Source organism: Geotrypetes seraphini, chromosome 16 (genome assembly GCF_902459505.1).
Source record: "Geotrypetes seraphini chromosome 16, aGeoSer1.1, whole genome shotgun sequence".
In the NCBI taxonomy this organism is placed as follows: Eukaryota; Metazoa; Chordata; class Amphibia; order Gymnophiona; family Dermophiidae; genus Geotrypetes; species Geotrypetes seraphini.
In genome coordinates, this window is record NC_047099.1 from 11,714,486 (window position 1) to 11,730,345 (window position 15,860).

Consider the following 15,860-nt stretch of genomic DNA (forward strand, 5'->3'; position numbering starts at 1 on the left):
CAAAAAGGCAGTATACAAGACCCAATCACTTTCCCTTACATATTTGCATAGATCAGCTTTTCCACATAAATTAGCATGTTACCTTGCTTTCGGTTCTATTACTATTAGCATAAGCATCCATATCACTAATCTCTAGCTGATGATATAGAGTGGGATAATCCCACCTAACTCATGCTTTCACCTATCTGTTGCTATACCAGTTAATTTGCAAATGGTAGATTTAATACAAGCCAGAGAAAATATTTCTTCACACATGTAACTCTGGAATTCATTACCAGAGAATGTGATGAAATCAGTTAGCTTAGCAGGGTTAAACGAGAAGTCCAATGGCTATTGAGAGAGCTTGGGGAAATTCACTGCTTTCCTAGGACAAGCAGCATAAAATCTGTTTTACTACTTGGGATTGAGCTAGGTACTTGGGTTGGCCACTGTTGAAAACAGGATATGGGGCTTGAGGGACCTTCAGTCTGTGCCAATATGGCAACTATGTTCATTGCTAGATTTAGTAACATTGGAGAAGCTGATGAGGTGCTGGCCCACATTAGGGACTCCAGCCTCCTAGTTGATAGGCCACAGCACTATCTTCTGCAATCATCAGCAAGAGTTCTCTTCAGAGGAACATATGCAAACCCTGACCCACGAGTCCTTCTACAGAGCAATTTGAAAAATAGCTTGACTTATAAATTTGGAGTCTGTCTGACAGTGGCTGATTTCAGCTGGCCAACATCATACCACCACCATAGGAACCAGCGCCACGAATGCTGAGCATCCACAGTAAGGAACAAGTTTTCATTGTACTGAAAAGGATGATTTCTGTTTAGCACCCCCTCCCCCCACAAAAAAAACCAACCCACCAAAAACTAAACAACACACACAGAGGCCCCTTCCGAAACTTTACAAACCCAGAAAATCTGCTCAAGGGAATAATTAAGTAGCATGATCAAAGGGGACCACAATTGTTTTATTTAACTGTAAACCGAATAATCTAAAAACAAAAGACATTAGCTGCTACTGTTTTGCTGCATAAATCTATTTGCATGGTGCAAGCTGTCAACCAATGATTAAGAGTCCCCTACCTCACAAAACAGATACAGCTCAACTCTTCCAGGTACCAGAGTTCTGACATTTCATGCCAGTTAGGTTCAATTTGGCCATAAAAACAACTTCCTAGGGCTCAAGGGTTTCCACAAATTTAAAGTTGGGTACAAAAGCGGTGTCCTGGAGTTCTGTACCAAAGGAATAAAGTTCTCCTCGTGTTGCTGTTAGTATATTTTGGCCAGTAGTGGAGATGATCTTACACCCAGCTCCTGCAGCTGCTCTTCAAATCTGGAAGAAACATAGGGTTAAGAAGCTAATTTTCCTCACATGCCATTTTAAAGCTACACTATCCTTAATATCAAACACAGGCACCAGCATTGAATTTACTGATTACAGTTGCATTGGTTACATAAAACCAGTGTATCGTAAACCTTTGCTGCAAGGCACCGGGTGACTGCACCTTAAAGGATGTACTTCTTGCTGAAAGAGGTATATTGTGTAAGCAGGCAACTGGCACCTCTCCTCCTCCAGTAACCCCCATTTTAGTAATTGCAGGCTCAAAGCCCTATCTGTAGGGCCTCAGCGCATATGCAAACATGTCATCGCATTGATGTCCGCACACTTCTGGCTGCCCCCCCCCCCCCCAGCTGGGAGTTTAGCATGCCGTGGCTTTAAAAAGTTTGTAGGACACTGATTGACCATAAGGTCCTAGCATATCTAACATTGCAGTCACACAGGTCATGAAAATCAGATTACACTTCTCCCTCTATATACATGGGTTTAGGACTAACTTTGGTTATTCACGAGTTTCTAAACTGAGTGCAGTTACTTACTGCAACAGGGACAACAGGCAGATATTCTCACATATGGGCAACATCCACAAAGCCCCACTACAACCACTTTTAGAAAGATTGCAATTGTCCGTACCACGCATGTGCGAGTGCCTTCCCACCCGACATAGCTACCTCAGTTCATTAAGCAAACAAAGCCAAGTAGGGGAGGTGGATGGGTTGTAAGTAATGCTGCCCGATTCAGATTCATTTTCTAAAAAAAATTGGGCTTGCCAATTTGATGACCAACCCTCCTCCCTGTACCTTCAGGCCTTCTAAAGCAGGAGGGGCAGCGAACAGCATGTTTTAAGTGCTGCCTCTTGCTGGCCGTCTACTGATGTATTAGATAAACCCCGAGAGGTAACTCTGGATGCTATTTGGGATCTTGTGGCGGACCTGGCAAGATCAATTAAGCCTCAATTGTTTCAGCTGGAACAAAAAGTAAATACGCATGAAACTGATATTAAAAATCTCAAAACTGAATTACAAGACCTTAAAAACTCAAATGTTGCCTCTAAACAGATTGCAGAAACATTAGTGAGAGATAATATAAATCTGAGAAGGAAATTGGAATCCATAGACAATTTCTCTCATAATGATAACCTCAGATCAATTAACTTTCCTAGAGTAGCAACAGTATCTCCTAGAGATATGTTGAAATGGCGCTGTCGCTAGTGCTGTTTAGCACTCTACATCGGTACAGGCAGTCCCGCTGCTGCCCGACCCAGCCAGCTGAGAGGGTCCTTGGGAGATCCTTTTAACAATGGCATGTGATGGAGGTGTTGGAAATTTCAGAGGAATTATTGCCATTTACCCAGGTTTACTATTTGCCCTTACGAAAAGAACATCAAAAATTACAAAAAAAAAAACAATCCCAAGATGATCAGCAGCCATTAAATATCTCAATGATCATGAATGTTCCAATAGGGAAATGGCTACACCGGCAACATTACTCCTCACAGTAGCCTTAGCACCAGATAAAAACTGGTCGCTTAAACTTTTCTTCAAAGATAAGCTAAAGGAATTTCTTGGATATGGAATACAGATGTTTCCAGGCCTGGCACGAGACACAAAAACGTCATTGTGTATTTTTTATTTTAAAACTGAGTTACTGCTCTTGGAGCGACTTTTTTCTCTGTCACCCATGCAAATGTGTGATACAATAGCAGATGCAGGAATATTTTCTTTGATCCTACCCAACTGACAGCTTTTTTGTCAGCTGCTCGTCTGAAAGCAGGGACAGCATGAGTGCTTATTGTTCAATTTGGACATTTCCTTCAGTGATTGAATTGCCTGTTTTCTTCTTCCTTGATTTGTTTTTAGCAATTGCTCGATGAATATATTTCCTGGATCCTAATATTGAGGACTTGAGCTGAAGTTAAGCTTTAATTCTTTATTATGGTTGTTTATATTATTACAATTTGTAATGTTTGTTTCCTCACTTAATTTTATCTTTCTGTACAAGTGGATACACTTGATGTTTTTGGAAAATATGATAAATATTAAAAAAAAAAAAAGAATATGTTGTCTGCTTGTCCTGGGATAAGCACCCAACTCCCGGACCTCTCCATGCTATACTTGGTGGCCTAGTGGTGATCTCACGAGACTAGGAACTCACTGCAGCCATTTTTGTTGATGGCTCTGCACTGAGCAAGAGTATAGGAAAAGTGCTTATGCCTTGCTTCACCAGGTAAGGTGTGGAGAGGTCCAGGAGGCAGGAGTGGGTCAGTGTTGGCCCAAAAAGTTATTTGCAGGCATGCTCTGCTCCTAACCTCCACAAATATAGAGGGAAACTTGTACATAGTTTAGCCAAAGATCCATCAAGTCACCTTAGCCAAAACCGATTTGTTGTGTAATGGCTATCTTTAAGTGGTTAAATGTACTTGAACAACAGCCTTACCTATTGAGCAATTGCTCTGTGGTTACTTAAGTGGACAAAAAATTAGATGTGATCTCCAACACTGCAAGCTGGGGAAAAATCACTATTACATTCGTACCTAAGGATTCAGCACAGTGGAAATGCTTTCCTTACTATCTCTAAATAAGCTAAATCTGCACATGATTTATGCGAGGAGGTACTGGTTTGTAGGTATTTGAATATAAAATGCACATTTACATAATTAAAAGGCACAAGTTCACCCAGATCCAGAATTTACAAAGCCCTTTTATACATGAATAAAACAGGTGTAGGTCAAATATAGGCAGATGTTTTAAAATTACCATATAAAGGCAACAGCTGAAAATGAGACTAGAAAAGGGATGGCAAAAACCATGTGTTAGGAAGGGGTAAGGAAGGACCACTGGTAGTTCTCTCCCCCATCACATTTCCTAATATACATTCTCAAACAGAAGGGGCGGCAACTCCATTATCACCAGCCAAAATATATAAATCAAATTTTTAGCTGGTCCTCCACTGGTCATTTCATAATTTTTATTAAAAAAAATGTCTAACATACATACATACATAATTCATGTAGCCTCAAAGTACAAAGATATCAGAGTCCCTCCCCACAGACTAAAACTTTTCTACTTAATGTTATCCTGGGAGCAGAAGTTTCAGCTTATACTTTTAACAATGTTTATGTACAACTCTAGCCCCAGGGAGAATTTATTAAGTAGTTGGCAGACCATGTGTGGATGTTGGAAGTCTGCCAGTAACTGAATCCATAGAGGGAAGCTGTTGTCTTTATCCAACTTAGACTAATGAGCATTAAGAAATAACTTATAATCAAATGCAAGGAACTAATAATGTTCCAACATGGGGGTGGGGGTGGAGAGATTATAGGCAACTTATATACAGCACTGGGTGATTTGAGCTATTAATAAAATAAGCATCTAATACGTGCAAACTTTTACCCATTCACAAGGCCCAGGGCTAAGAGTACAAGAATACACAATCCTTCCAGGTAGTCTTGTGGTCTCATGGAATATTTCAGGAGTAGTCAGCTGTTGTGCATGATTCTTGATCTGTTACTATGTTACAGAAGAGTTGGAGCCTATCTGTCTTTGCATTAATCTTCCCAGAGAGTACATACAAAACGGAAATAACCATAATTCAAATTCAAGAATTTATGCGCATGTTGAGTATCATCTTGTGCCCTCTTAACACTAGAATAGCCCCCACTCCATTCATTCCAGGTCTCCTGTCATCTTGCAGCTAGATGAGTGAGTATGAAGACAACTCATTTTCACAGTAGATATGTGAATATGGTGCTTAGAACCAAATTTCGATAAGAGTGCAAAAGCAGCAATATTTAAGAGGACTACAGAAGCGCAGAAGGACCAGCTGTCTGGACAATTTCTAGCAGCACTTAAGACCACCACCAGATACCCAGAAGCAGAAGGGTTGGAAAAAGCCTCACCCAGAGTAGCACTGTGATGGGACTAAAGCGCGCCAGACAAAAACAATAAGAATGCGCACAGGACATCAGTGCACCAGATTAAAAGGTAGCTTTAAAGTGCTCTGAAGGGGAATCCCCACTTTACTTATAAGTGTTGCTGCTGCCATTGCCCCCCCCCCCCCCCCTACAGAGGAAACTAATTTTTAATTAAAACACTGGGAAAAATTACTTTCCTTTCTAATGGGTGGGTTCCTCCCCCCAACGGCAGTACCAACACTTCTAAGTAAAATTTTTTTGGGGGGGGGTTTCCTCCCCACACCCCCCCTCGGAATGCTTTAAAGTTACCTTTTATTCCGGCACACCGATGTCCTGCATGCAACTGTCTAAGCGTTTTTGTCCTCGCGCAGCTTTCGTCTGTGAACCAAGTAGCACACATCCACCCTCAATCCAAGCAGTTGCCTTGAGGAAACAAATTATTCAGCACAGGGATATGCCTCTATTTAGGCTTTAACTTAAACATCCATCAATGTTTCAATGTGTGCTAGTATTCAGGGACTAAGACCCATCTTATTTTACATACCCCTCTATGCATGTGTGGGCAACAAAATCTATAAAAGGCTTTACACAGGGAGGCTGGGCATTGCTAAGTAACTGCATATCCTGAACTCACCCAGCACACACAAGCTCACCTCTATTGTGTATGAAAGGTTTGTAGAAGCAATGGGTTAAACAGCGGTGGCAAGGTTAAAGCCATGTAGGACCTCCCGAGTCATAACAGCTAGAACCATTTGTTTTTGAAAATTAGGTCAGTGCTCGTACATATGTACGGAGACCGATTATGTTCAACTATATAATGTTATCTGCTCTAAGAGAAGCTTTCTCACTAACAGCCAGTATACAAATCGGTTAAGTACTGCTGTCAATGGAAGCATACTTCTCCATTTGCATCTTTTATTAGCCCCTGTGTTGCCGACATTATCAGTAAGTGTGCCAGATGGGGAAAAGGAAAGAAACGCATCTAACTGCATCCTCATGCATCAGTACAACACTGCAAAAAATAAAAAATAATGTTGTAGACGATATCCTTTACAGAGAACTTGCAGCAGCAATTCTTATGTTCTCTCACCTCCCTCCCCTCTTGATGTCACCTTGAGCCTGTATAGGTGTGCGTGACGCACAAATAGATTAGATGTGGAAGGCCAAGACACCCCAGCAGAACCAGATTCCAGGGGAAGAAGCAGGAAACCCCCCCCCCCCAGTTGTTCTTAAGTAAGCCTTGTACATGGCTAAAACAAAATCAGGAGCAAAACCCCCTGGCAGTACAACAGATATCACTGCTGGTGCAGAATAGCTAGGACCCATTCCTGTCATTCTAAAATGGGAAGCTCTGGCTTCTCCACTGCCCAAAGCTGACAAGTGGTGCTTGCTGACACCCGAAGCTGAATGATTCTCCCTCTTAAGCAGCCAGAGCACTTCATGCACTCAAACCACACTTCTGCTTTTTAAAAGTGCTAATAGCGTATGCGCAGGAGACCAACGTCCAAAACCGCCAGTTAGAAAAAAAGAAAGCTATTAAGGAGAAATCAGGTTCTTACCTGCTAATTTACTTTCTTTTAGCTTCTTCAGACCGGTAGATGTTAAATCTTACAAGTCGGGTATATATCCCAATCATGACCAGCAGGTGGTGACTGAAAATAAAACTGTGGAATAGAACAGATACCTTCCCCTATTCCTATCAGTTTGCAGAACTGGAAATAGAAATAAGCAATATTCCGAACAAGAATAATAACTAACATACCCAAATGCTGTTGGAAAATGCAGAGGAGAGATAAAGAAAGAAATGTTCCCACAGCCGCTGTTCTTCAATTCTTCCCCAGCCCTAGAAAAATACTAGAACCCACAGAAAAAAAAAAAAAATCTGCCCACGCAACAGCCACAAGAGCAACACGACAATAGGGTAGGGTCTTATATCAGCTAAAAGAAAGTATATATACCCCACTTGTAAGATAAGATAAGATAGCGTGGTTTGGAATGCTCCCAAGTGTGAGGCTTACATACATTGTATAATAAATGAAAAGATATGAATATTTAACTGAGATTATGCTGTTTTTGATAGATAAATGGGAATGAGATTAGGTTTTGTTTGTATTAGGATAGTGAAATATACATTGTATATCTTAGAATACAGAATCTAATTGAAGCTTGGAACTATTCAGCCCCTGATGGGCGAAACAGTCTTGTGTTGGGCACAGTGCTTCAATTGTGAAGAGAAATGATGCCTGGAGTATGAAGTAAGTCTAATGGACAAATAAACTGTGGAAAAAGAAAAGTTTGTAAAAGTATTTGAAGACATTGAAATTCAGGATATGGACAATGATACAAGTTTGATATGAACTTTTATTGGAGGGGAAGAGTTCACAGATATTTATTAGATATATTTATGTGATTAAGTATTGGTGCTAGTGTGGCTTACATGAAATTTTTGATGGTTGTGGGTGAAATTATATATGAGAAATAAATTTTAAATGATTATATGTGTTGTAATTGCTAATGTGCTCTCTATGGTGTATCAAATGATGTTTTAATGTATGAGAGCTATTGAACAGGAATTATAAATCCCGTTGTTATTTAATAGTAATGAATATGCATGAGAGAAATTTGCATAGAATGGAGAAGACAGGCAAGCAAATATGTCTTATGCATATTCATTAATGATATCTTGAAAACCCAACTGGCTGGGGATCCCCAGGACAAGGTTAATAACCACTGCACTACAACAAAAAGATGATCCAACTTCTAGAACTCCTGGGTCCACTGAACATAAGAGCGAAGGACCCGACTTATATCCAGCTTGCGCAACTGCCTGTTCTGAGGAGCCCTCCCGGCTACCCAACACCACAGACTGGTTGGTATGAAAAGGCAACACCACCTTTAGCAGAAAGTAAGGAACAGTTCAGTCCGCAGCACAACCTGCTCCCTAGAAAACTGCAGGGAGGCCAAGATAAAGCCCGCATCAAGGTCATCAAGGAACTGAAAGGGACTATAGCTGAACTGCTTCAACTAATAGTCATCTATCAATCAAATCGGGAAAGAATACGGAAGACTGGAAAGAGCCGAATATTACGCCGATCTTCAAGAAAGATTCGAAGGGAGATCTTGGAAACTACAGACCGGTGAGTGACTTCGGTACCAGGAAAGATGGTAGAGTCGCTGATAAAGGACCGCATCATTGATCATCTTGACAGACACGGGCTGATGAGGATCTGTCAGCACGGTTTTAGCAAAGGCAGATCGTGTTTGACGAACTTGCTGCACTTCTTTGAGGGAGTAAACAGACAGATAGATAAGGGCCACCAGGTAGACACTGTGTATCTTGATTTTCAAAAGGCATTTGACAAGGTTCCTCATGAACGACTACTTCGAAAAATTGCAAGCCATGGAACTGAGGGTGAAATACTCATGTGGATTAAAAACTGGCTGGAGCATAGGAAACAGCAAGTGGGGGTAAATGGACAATACTTGGACTGGAAGAGCATCACCAGTGGGGTGCCGCAGGGCTCGGTGCTTGGACCCATGCTCTTCAACATCTTTATAAATGATCTGGACATTGGTACGACGAGTGAGGTAATTAAATTTGCGAACGATACGAAGTTATTCAGAGTAATGAAGACGCAGGGGGATTGCGAAGATCTGCAACGCGACAATCAGGCTTGAGGAATGGGCATCAACAAGGCAGATGAGGTTCAACATGGATACGTGTAAAGTGATGCAGGTAGGTAACAAAAATCTCATGTACGAATACAGGATGTCTGGGGCGGTACTTGGAGAGACCTCCCTGGAAAGAGACTTGGGAGTTCTGATCGACAACTCGATGAAACTGACCGCGCAATGTGCGGCGGCGAAAAGGGCAAACAGAATGCTAGGAATGATAAAGAAGGGGATCATGAACAGATCGGAGAGGGTTATCATGCCGCTGTACTGGGCCATGGTGTGCCCTCATGAAGGACACAGTACTTCTCGAAAGGGTCCAGAGAAGAGCGAATAAGATGGAGGAGTTGACATACAGCAAAAGATTAGAGAAACTGGGCCTCTTCTCCCTCGAACAGAGGAGATTGAGAGGGGACATGATCGAAACATTCAAGGTACTCAAGCGGATAGACTTATTAGATAAGGACAGGTTGTTCACCCTCTCCAAGGTAGGGAGAACGAGAAGGCACCCTCTAAATTGAAAGGGGATAGATTCCATACAAACATAAGGAAGTTCTACTTCACCCAGAGAGTGGTAGAAAACTGGAATGCTCTGCCGGAGTCTGCCATGGGGAAAACACCCTCCAGGGATTCATGACAAAGTTAGACAAGTTCCTGCTGAATCAGAACATACGCAGGTGGGGCTACTCTCAGTTAGGGCGCTAGTCTTTGACGAGAGGGCCACAGCATGAGCGGAATGCTGGGCACAATGGACCACTGGTCTGACCCAGCAGCAGCAATTCTTATGTTCTAATGCAGCAAAACGCAGAATAAGCCACCAGCTGAACCCGGAGAGAAGACCAGAACAGGCCCCTATCCAGGCCATCCTGCAAAAAAATCCAAGATGTGAGGCAAAGAAGTGTGAAAGGAAATCACGCCCCGCACAGCAGATCACTCCTCAAAAATATGCCAAACACGCACATAAGCCCTAGAAGTGGAAAGCCTCCGAGACACCAAGAGAGTGGAGATCATTTTATCTGAAAAACATCTTACCTAGGCAATTCTGTTCAAGAGCCAAGCCATAAGATAAAAGGGATTCTGATTGAAGATGGGAATGGGCTCGAGTCAGAAGATCTGGCGAGAGGCAGTGGAAGAGGATCTACTATCAGAAGATGAACCAGATCCGCGTACCAGGGGAACCTGGGCCAGTCCGGAGCCACCAGGATAACATGGACGGGGTGCCGAGCAATGCAAAGAACTCTGCCCACCATCAGTCACGGAGGAAACACATACAGGAGACCCGCCATCGGCCAAGGCTGCACCAGAGCATCCAACCCCTTGGCATGAACATCTCTGCGCTGACTGAAGAACAGAGGTGCTTTGGTGTTGCCACTCATGGCCATCAGATCCAGGACAGGCTAACCCCAAGCCCACACAATCAACTCGAAGGCTGCGGGACCGAGACACCACTCTCTGGTATCTATTGAAAAGTGCCGAGACACCACTCTCTGGTATCTATTGAAAAGTGACAACTTGCCGTCCAATTGCAAATATACCTTTGTTGACAAAAATGAAGGAATCAATTATCTCTAGTAAACTTTGCAATTACCTGGAAAAATTTTCCATTTTATTACCATTCCAACATGGGTTTAGACCAAATTTTAGTACAGAAACCCTTTTATTGTCATTAATATCAAAGATTCTAAATTTAGTCGCATAACAAATGTGCTGTGTTGCTGCAATTTGATTTGTCAGCTGCATTTGATGTTGTTCATCATGGTATTCTGATTCGGATGTTAATCAGATATAGGTTTAAACCAAGTAGTTTTGGATTGGTTCAGTAAATTTCTATTGCTGCGATCTTACGAGGTTTATTTAGAGGACAAGATTTCATCTTCATGGAAACCTAGTTGCGGAGTGCCGCAGGGTTCCCCTTTGTCACCAATCTTATTTAACATTTATATGACTTCATTGAAAAATTTTTGTCTTACATCTGCAGAAACTATATTTACTTTTGCAGGTGATGTTTTTATTTTATTGGAAGTTAATCCTGATCTCAGTGACTTAAGTCTCCGGTATAGAGTGTTATATTTCCAAACTTCAGACGTGGGCACTGTCTATTCAAATTAAATTAAATGCTGCCAAAAGTACAACCATGTCACTTCCTTGTTGAGAAAGCTTCCGGTTCGTTCTAGGATTAAGTGTGCATGTATTGTCTTCAAGTTTCTTTAAGGAATTTTTGACCCTTTTGTTCCCTTACATTGGAATACTTCTAGATCTTGCTACTCGAGAATTATACAAAAATATAAACTATCGTTCCCTTCTTTTAAAGGAATTAAATCTGTTGGGAAGCTTAGCCAATCTCTTGTGTTTAAACTGGTAGAAACTTGGAATAAACTCAGACTGTTAGATTAATAGAGCTCTACAACGAGATGACCTGGTATATAAACCAAAGACTAGACTAGACAACTGAGGAAGTCCGCCTGAACATTTTCCACCCCTGCTATGTGGGAGGCGGAGATGTCCAGAAGATGAGACTCTGCCCACGCCATGAGCAGAGCCGCCTCCCGTGCCACCAGACGACTCCTTGTTTAGACGATTGACATAAGTCAATCTCTGGCATTGTCCGAGAGAACCCTAACAGACGTACCGTCAACATATGGAACACTAGCAAGGCCAGCTGGATGGCTCTGGTCCTCAGAACATTCAACGACCAAGACACCTCCTCCGGATATCAGCTGCCCTGAGCTCCCCAACCGAGGAGACTGATGTCCTTGATAAGAACTGTCCACTGGGGCTGATCCAGACTCACCCCCTGCACCAGACTGGAAGACTGTAGCCACCAACGGAGACTGCGACGAACTAACCCCCCGAAGAGTCTAAATTGTGCACCTGAGGCGACCACCGCTGAAGCAGAGCATACTGAAGTGGGCACATGTGAGCTTGAGCCCACCAAACCACATCCAGGGAGGCCACCATCAACCCCCAAGACCTAGAGAAAACCTGAGCCCGAGGACACGGGGTTGTCATCAGAAGGTGAATCCGACTGCAACTTGCCCACGTGGGCCTCTGGAAGGAAAACCTTCCCCATGCTGGTGTCGAAAAACCCCCCAAGGTACTGAGATGGAGCCAACCGGCTCTTAGAAAGGTTGAAGCTTCGAGTTTTTTAAAAATTTGATCACAATATCATAATTCAATGCAATTTACAAATATAAAAACAGGGTTTTAGTAAAAGACATACATAACTTTAAGACTATAACGATACATGAAACAAGAGAACAGGTTTAACTACAATGCTTTAAGAGAAAAGAGAACAGTGTTAGAACAGTAGGATAGGGAATTGTTACCCACTTAATTGACTACCCATTCTAGCGACTACAGGAATTTCACAACCCGAGCCATAACCCGGGAGCTCTCCTGAAAAGATTTGCTCTGATCAACCAGTTGCCCAGATAGGGGTGAACCAGAATGACCTCCTTCCGCAACACCACCGCCACAACAATCATATTGGTGAATGTCTGTGGAGCCGTGGCCAGACCAAAAGGGAGAGCACAAAACTGGTAGTGCCAACTAAGATTGCAAAGCGAAGGAACTGCTGATGGGAGGCACGAATCGGAACATGCAAGTAGGCCTCCATCAGAAATTCTCCCGGCTGAACCGCCAAAATGACAGATCTCAGGGTTTCCATGTGAAAAGATGGAACACGCAGAGCCCTGTTGACCCCCTTCAGATCCAAGATGGACCGAAAGGTCCCCTCTTTCTTAGGCACCACGGGGTAAATTGAATATCTGCTTGTGCCCCACTCCTGCAGAGGCACTGGCATCACCGCCTGGAGATCTAGCAAATGTTGTAGCATCTGGCAAAAGGCTCTTCTACACCACCTGACAAGGAGAAGCAAGAAAACGATCTGGCAAGGTAGCGGGAACATTCTAGAGCATGGCCATCCCGAATCACTTCCAGGACCCGCTGATCCAATGTGATAGCGACCCACGCTTGGTAAAACTCTCACAACCGAGCGCCCACCAGAACCAAGGGAGGTGCCTGCAAGATGCTATTGGGCTGGACGGGCAGCGGGGGAACCTGCTGAGGAATCACACCCTCCCCAATGGGCCCCCTGAAAGGACTGCATGCTCTGAAAGAAACAGCCCTGGGGTGACTCCAAGGCCAGGAAGAAAGCAGCCCCTAGAACAGGGCGATATCTGCAGAAACACCCCCAAGCAATACCTCCTCGTGCTGGCATGCAGGCACGATCCTCAGAAAGACAGGGCACCTTAAGAGTCAGTCAAGGACTTGTCAAATCCTCGCCAAACAAAGACCCTCAAAGGGAATTTGTCAGCTTAGTCTTAGATGCCACATCCGCCGACCAAGCCTGAAGCCACAAGGTATGAGCGGCCACCCCAAGCGCCATGGACTTAGCTGAAACTCGCAACAGATCATACAGAGCATCAGAGAGATAAGAGGCACCCATCTCAATTTTGGCTACTTCCTGATCCACCAAGGACCAGCCATCAGACTCAGTCAAGGACATGCTCGGCCCACCGAAAACTGGCCCGAGCCACCAGACCGCCACATATTGCCACCTGAACTGCTAAGACAGACATATCAAAATTCTGTTCAAGAATAGACTAACCTACGCTCCTCAGCGTCCCATAAGGCTGAGCCGCCCTCAACGGTCAGTTTTCCGCTTCGCGATGGCAGACTACTGTGTCCATCATGGGCAACTTCAAAGGTATCCCTATCCCCCTCCAGGATACAGGCAGGCCATAGAATTCACAAAATGATACAGGCGGGCCATAGAACGTGCAAAATGAAAGGGCGCATCCAGCACTTTCCACTTCACAAGAATATCCCGAGGAAACCTGGAGAATAAGCTCCTGGAGCTTTTCCCGCTGAAAAATGCACACTATGGATGCATCCTTGCCAGCAGACGGAACTGCTAAGCCACCAACAGCATCTGTTCCCTTGTGAGGATCCTGGAGGTCTTCCAAAAGATCCAGGTCATCAATAGAAAACTGCTCCTCATAAGCAAAATCATCCCAAGAGACCCCGGCCGCTTGGACGAGAAAGGAGAAGGGAACTCAACTGGCGCTAAGGGGAGCAGAACTGGGGTGAATGTCGAGGACCCCCCCCCCCCCCCCAAGAGTCCCCCAGGACGGAAAAAGGAACCTTGGCCACTTGAAAATAAGCCTTACACAAGGAAAAACAAAATCAGAAGGAAATCCCCCTGGTGGCCCAATAGGATTCCCTGCCACAGCAGGGGACCCAGAAGATGGAGGTGCTTCCCGACAAAAACAGAAACCCTGAGGCCTGTAGCAGCTGAGAGGCCTGAATCGCCCCAGCCGCTAAAGCAGGCAAGCCGGCAGCAGTGGTGATGAGTCCCCAGCACCATTAGCGGTAAGGGAAACCTTAGTTCCCTGACCATTGGCGGCTGAGGAAAAGCCTGTGTGGGCAACGAGGGAAGCCCGGGCTTCCCTGCTGTCAGCGAATGAAGGACTCATGAAAGGGATCCCTGGATGCTGGCCCGATGCAGACGAGGATTCTCTTTAGCGTCAGCCTGCACACCGCGTGCACAGGCCAGCTGCGAATGCCTTGTGTCTGGAATACAATTAGCACTTTTAACCTTTAAAAGTGCTCATTGCATAATACGCGACCTAGCTGAAATAGAAGTGCCAGTTAACAATAAAAATGCAACAACAAAGGATCCCTTCAGACTGGCACTGCCTCAGGATTTTTTTTTCAGCACAGACGTCCGGCACAAGTAGGGGAACAAGGAGCGCTATACAAATTCCAACAGCCCTAAATAAGGGGAGACTGGCATAGTTCACCATCACCTGCTGAGAGATTGAGCAATGACTGGTTTCCTAGAGGGAATACAGCTATTTAGTACTACAACCAAAGTTTGGTCTCAGTCTCCATTTGCTGGTCAAAGTGAGCTATTATCCATCAGTGAAGGCTATACCGGTCTGGAGAGGTGATAAAGAAATCCAATTTAAAGCTTCCTTCAGACTGGCTGCCTCGGGACCTTTTTTTTTTACTGATCTTACCTCAAAAAGCTATAAAGGACAAAAGAGCAGACCCCACAGGCTCTCAAAGCTCTGTCTGAAGTGCCAGAAGGCATACAGCTGAGGCTCCTCTAAAGAAAATAGATTTGGGGATGTGGGGGGAAGGGACTCAACCCTTCAAATGTTGCTACCCCCAAGGTTGGATGGGTCCCCAAGCTCTGTCCGGACAGTAAAAAAAGGGATAATAGAAAGGCCAATCAGATCCAACAGGCCTTATTTAAAAGGTATGTACTACTGCCAAAAGTCAATGTGTCTGAGTCACCACCTGCTTGCAGAGGACTGTAAGCCCATTTGTTCTTGTCTGGAGAGATGCTAAAGAAACTTAATACCGCCCCCACCTTCCCAAAAAGGGACAGAACTCATGCCTCTCGCTCAAGAATTTAACTTTGTAGACTTGTTAAGCTATGTGGGACTATAAGCAAAAACTGTTTTCTGATTCCACATGCATCTGCGGTTTTAGACACCATGACATGGGTCTTTCTGAGGGTATGTATGACACTCCTTTTCCTTACTGAGATGCAATAGCTGAGGACTTCCCAGCTCCTGGAAGTTGCATTGATGCAATACTATGTCCTTCTTCTGGAGGAAGGTATAGGTGCAGTTTCCACCTCCTCTCACAGCATCTTAGAAGGTGGATTGTACTCCTGGGAAGTAAAAATTCTCAGGTAGAAAGACAGTAACTCCCTGTTACAGGAGATGCTTTGAAAGAAGAGCTAGAGGCTAACCAACCTTCTTCAGGACTACTTTATGATTTAGCGTTCAGTCCATAACCCTACTCTGTTGCTCATCACTCTAGCCAGCAGATTAACCATCTCCCCCTAATTGTATCCTCACCCTGGCATCCTGTTTGTCTGTTTAGATTGTAAGATCTTTTGAGTAGATACTGTCTCCTTTGCGACTCT

General features: G+C 44.0%; 1 protein-coding gene across 2 annotated transcripts in view; it reads right to left on the minus strand.

Annotated features, from left to right (window-relative positions):
• Positions 1–927: 927 nt before the first annotated feature.
• The window catches only part of LOC117349929 (heterogeneous nuclear ribonucleoprotein C-like), an 89,997-nt gene continuing 75,064 nt past the window's right edge, over positions 928–15,860 (minus strand). For both annotated transcript variants that reach the window (XM_033923672.1, XM_033923668.1), the window contains one exon: positions 928–1,326. In XM_033923672.1, coding sequence (XP_033779563.1) covers positions 1,295–1,326 — 32 coding nt within the window. In that variant the 3' untranslated portion in view covers positions 928–1,294. The remainder of the gene's footprint in view (positions 1,327–15,860) is intronic.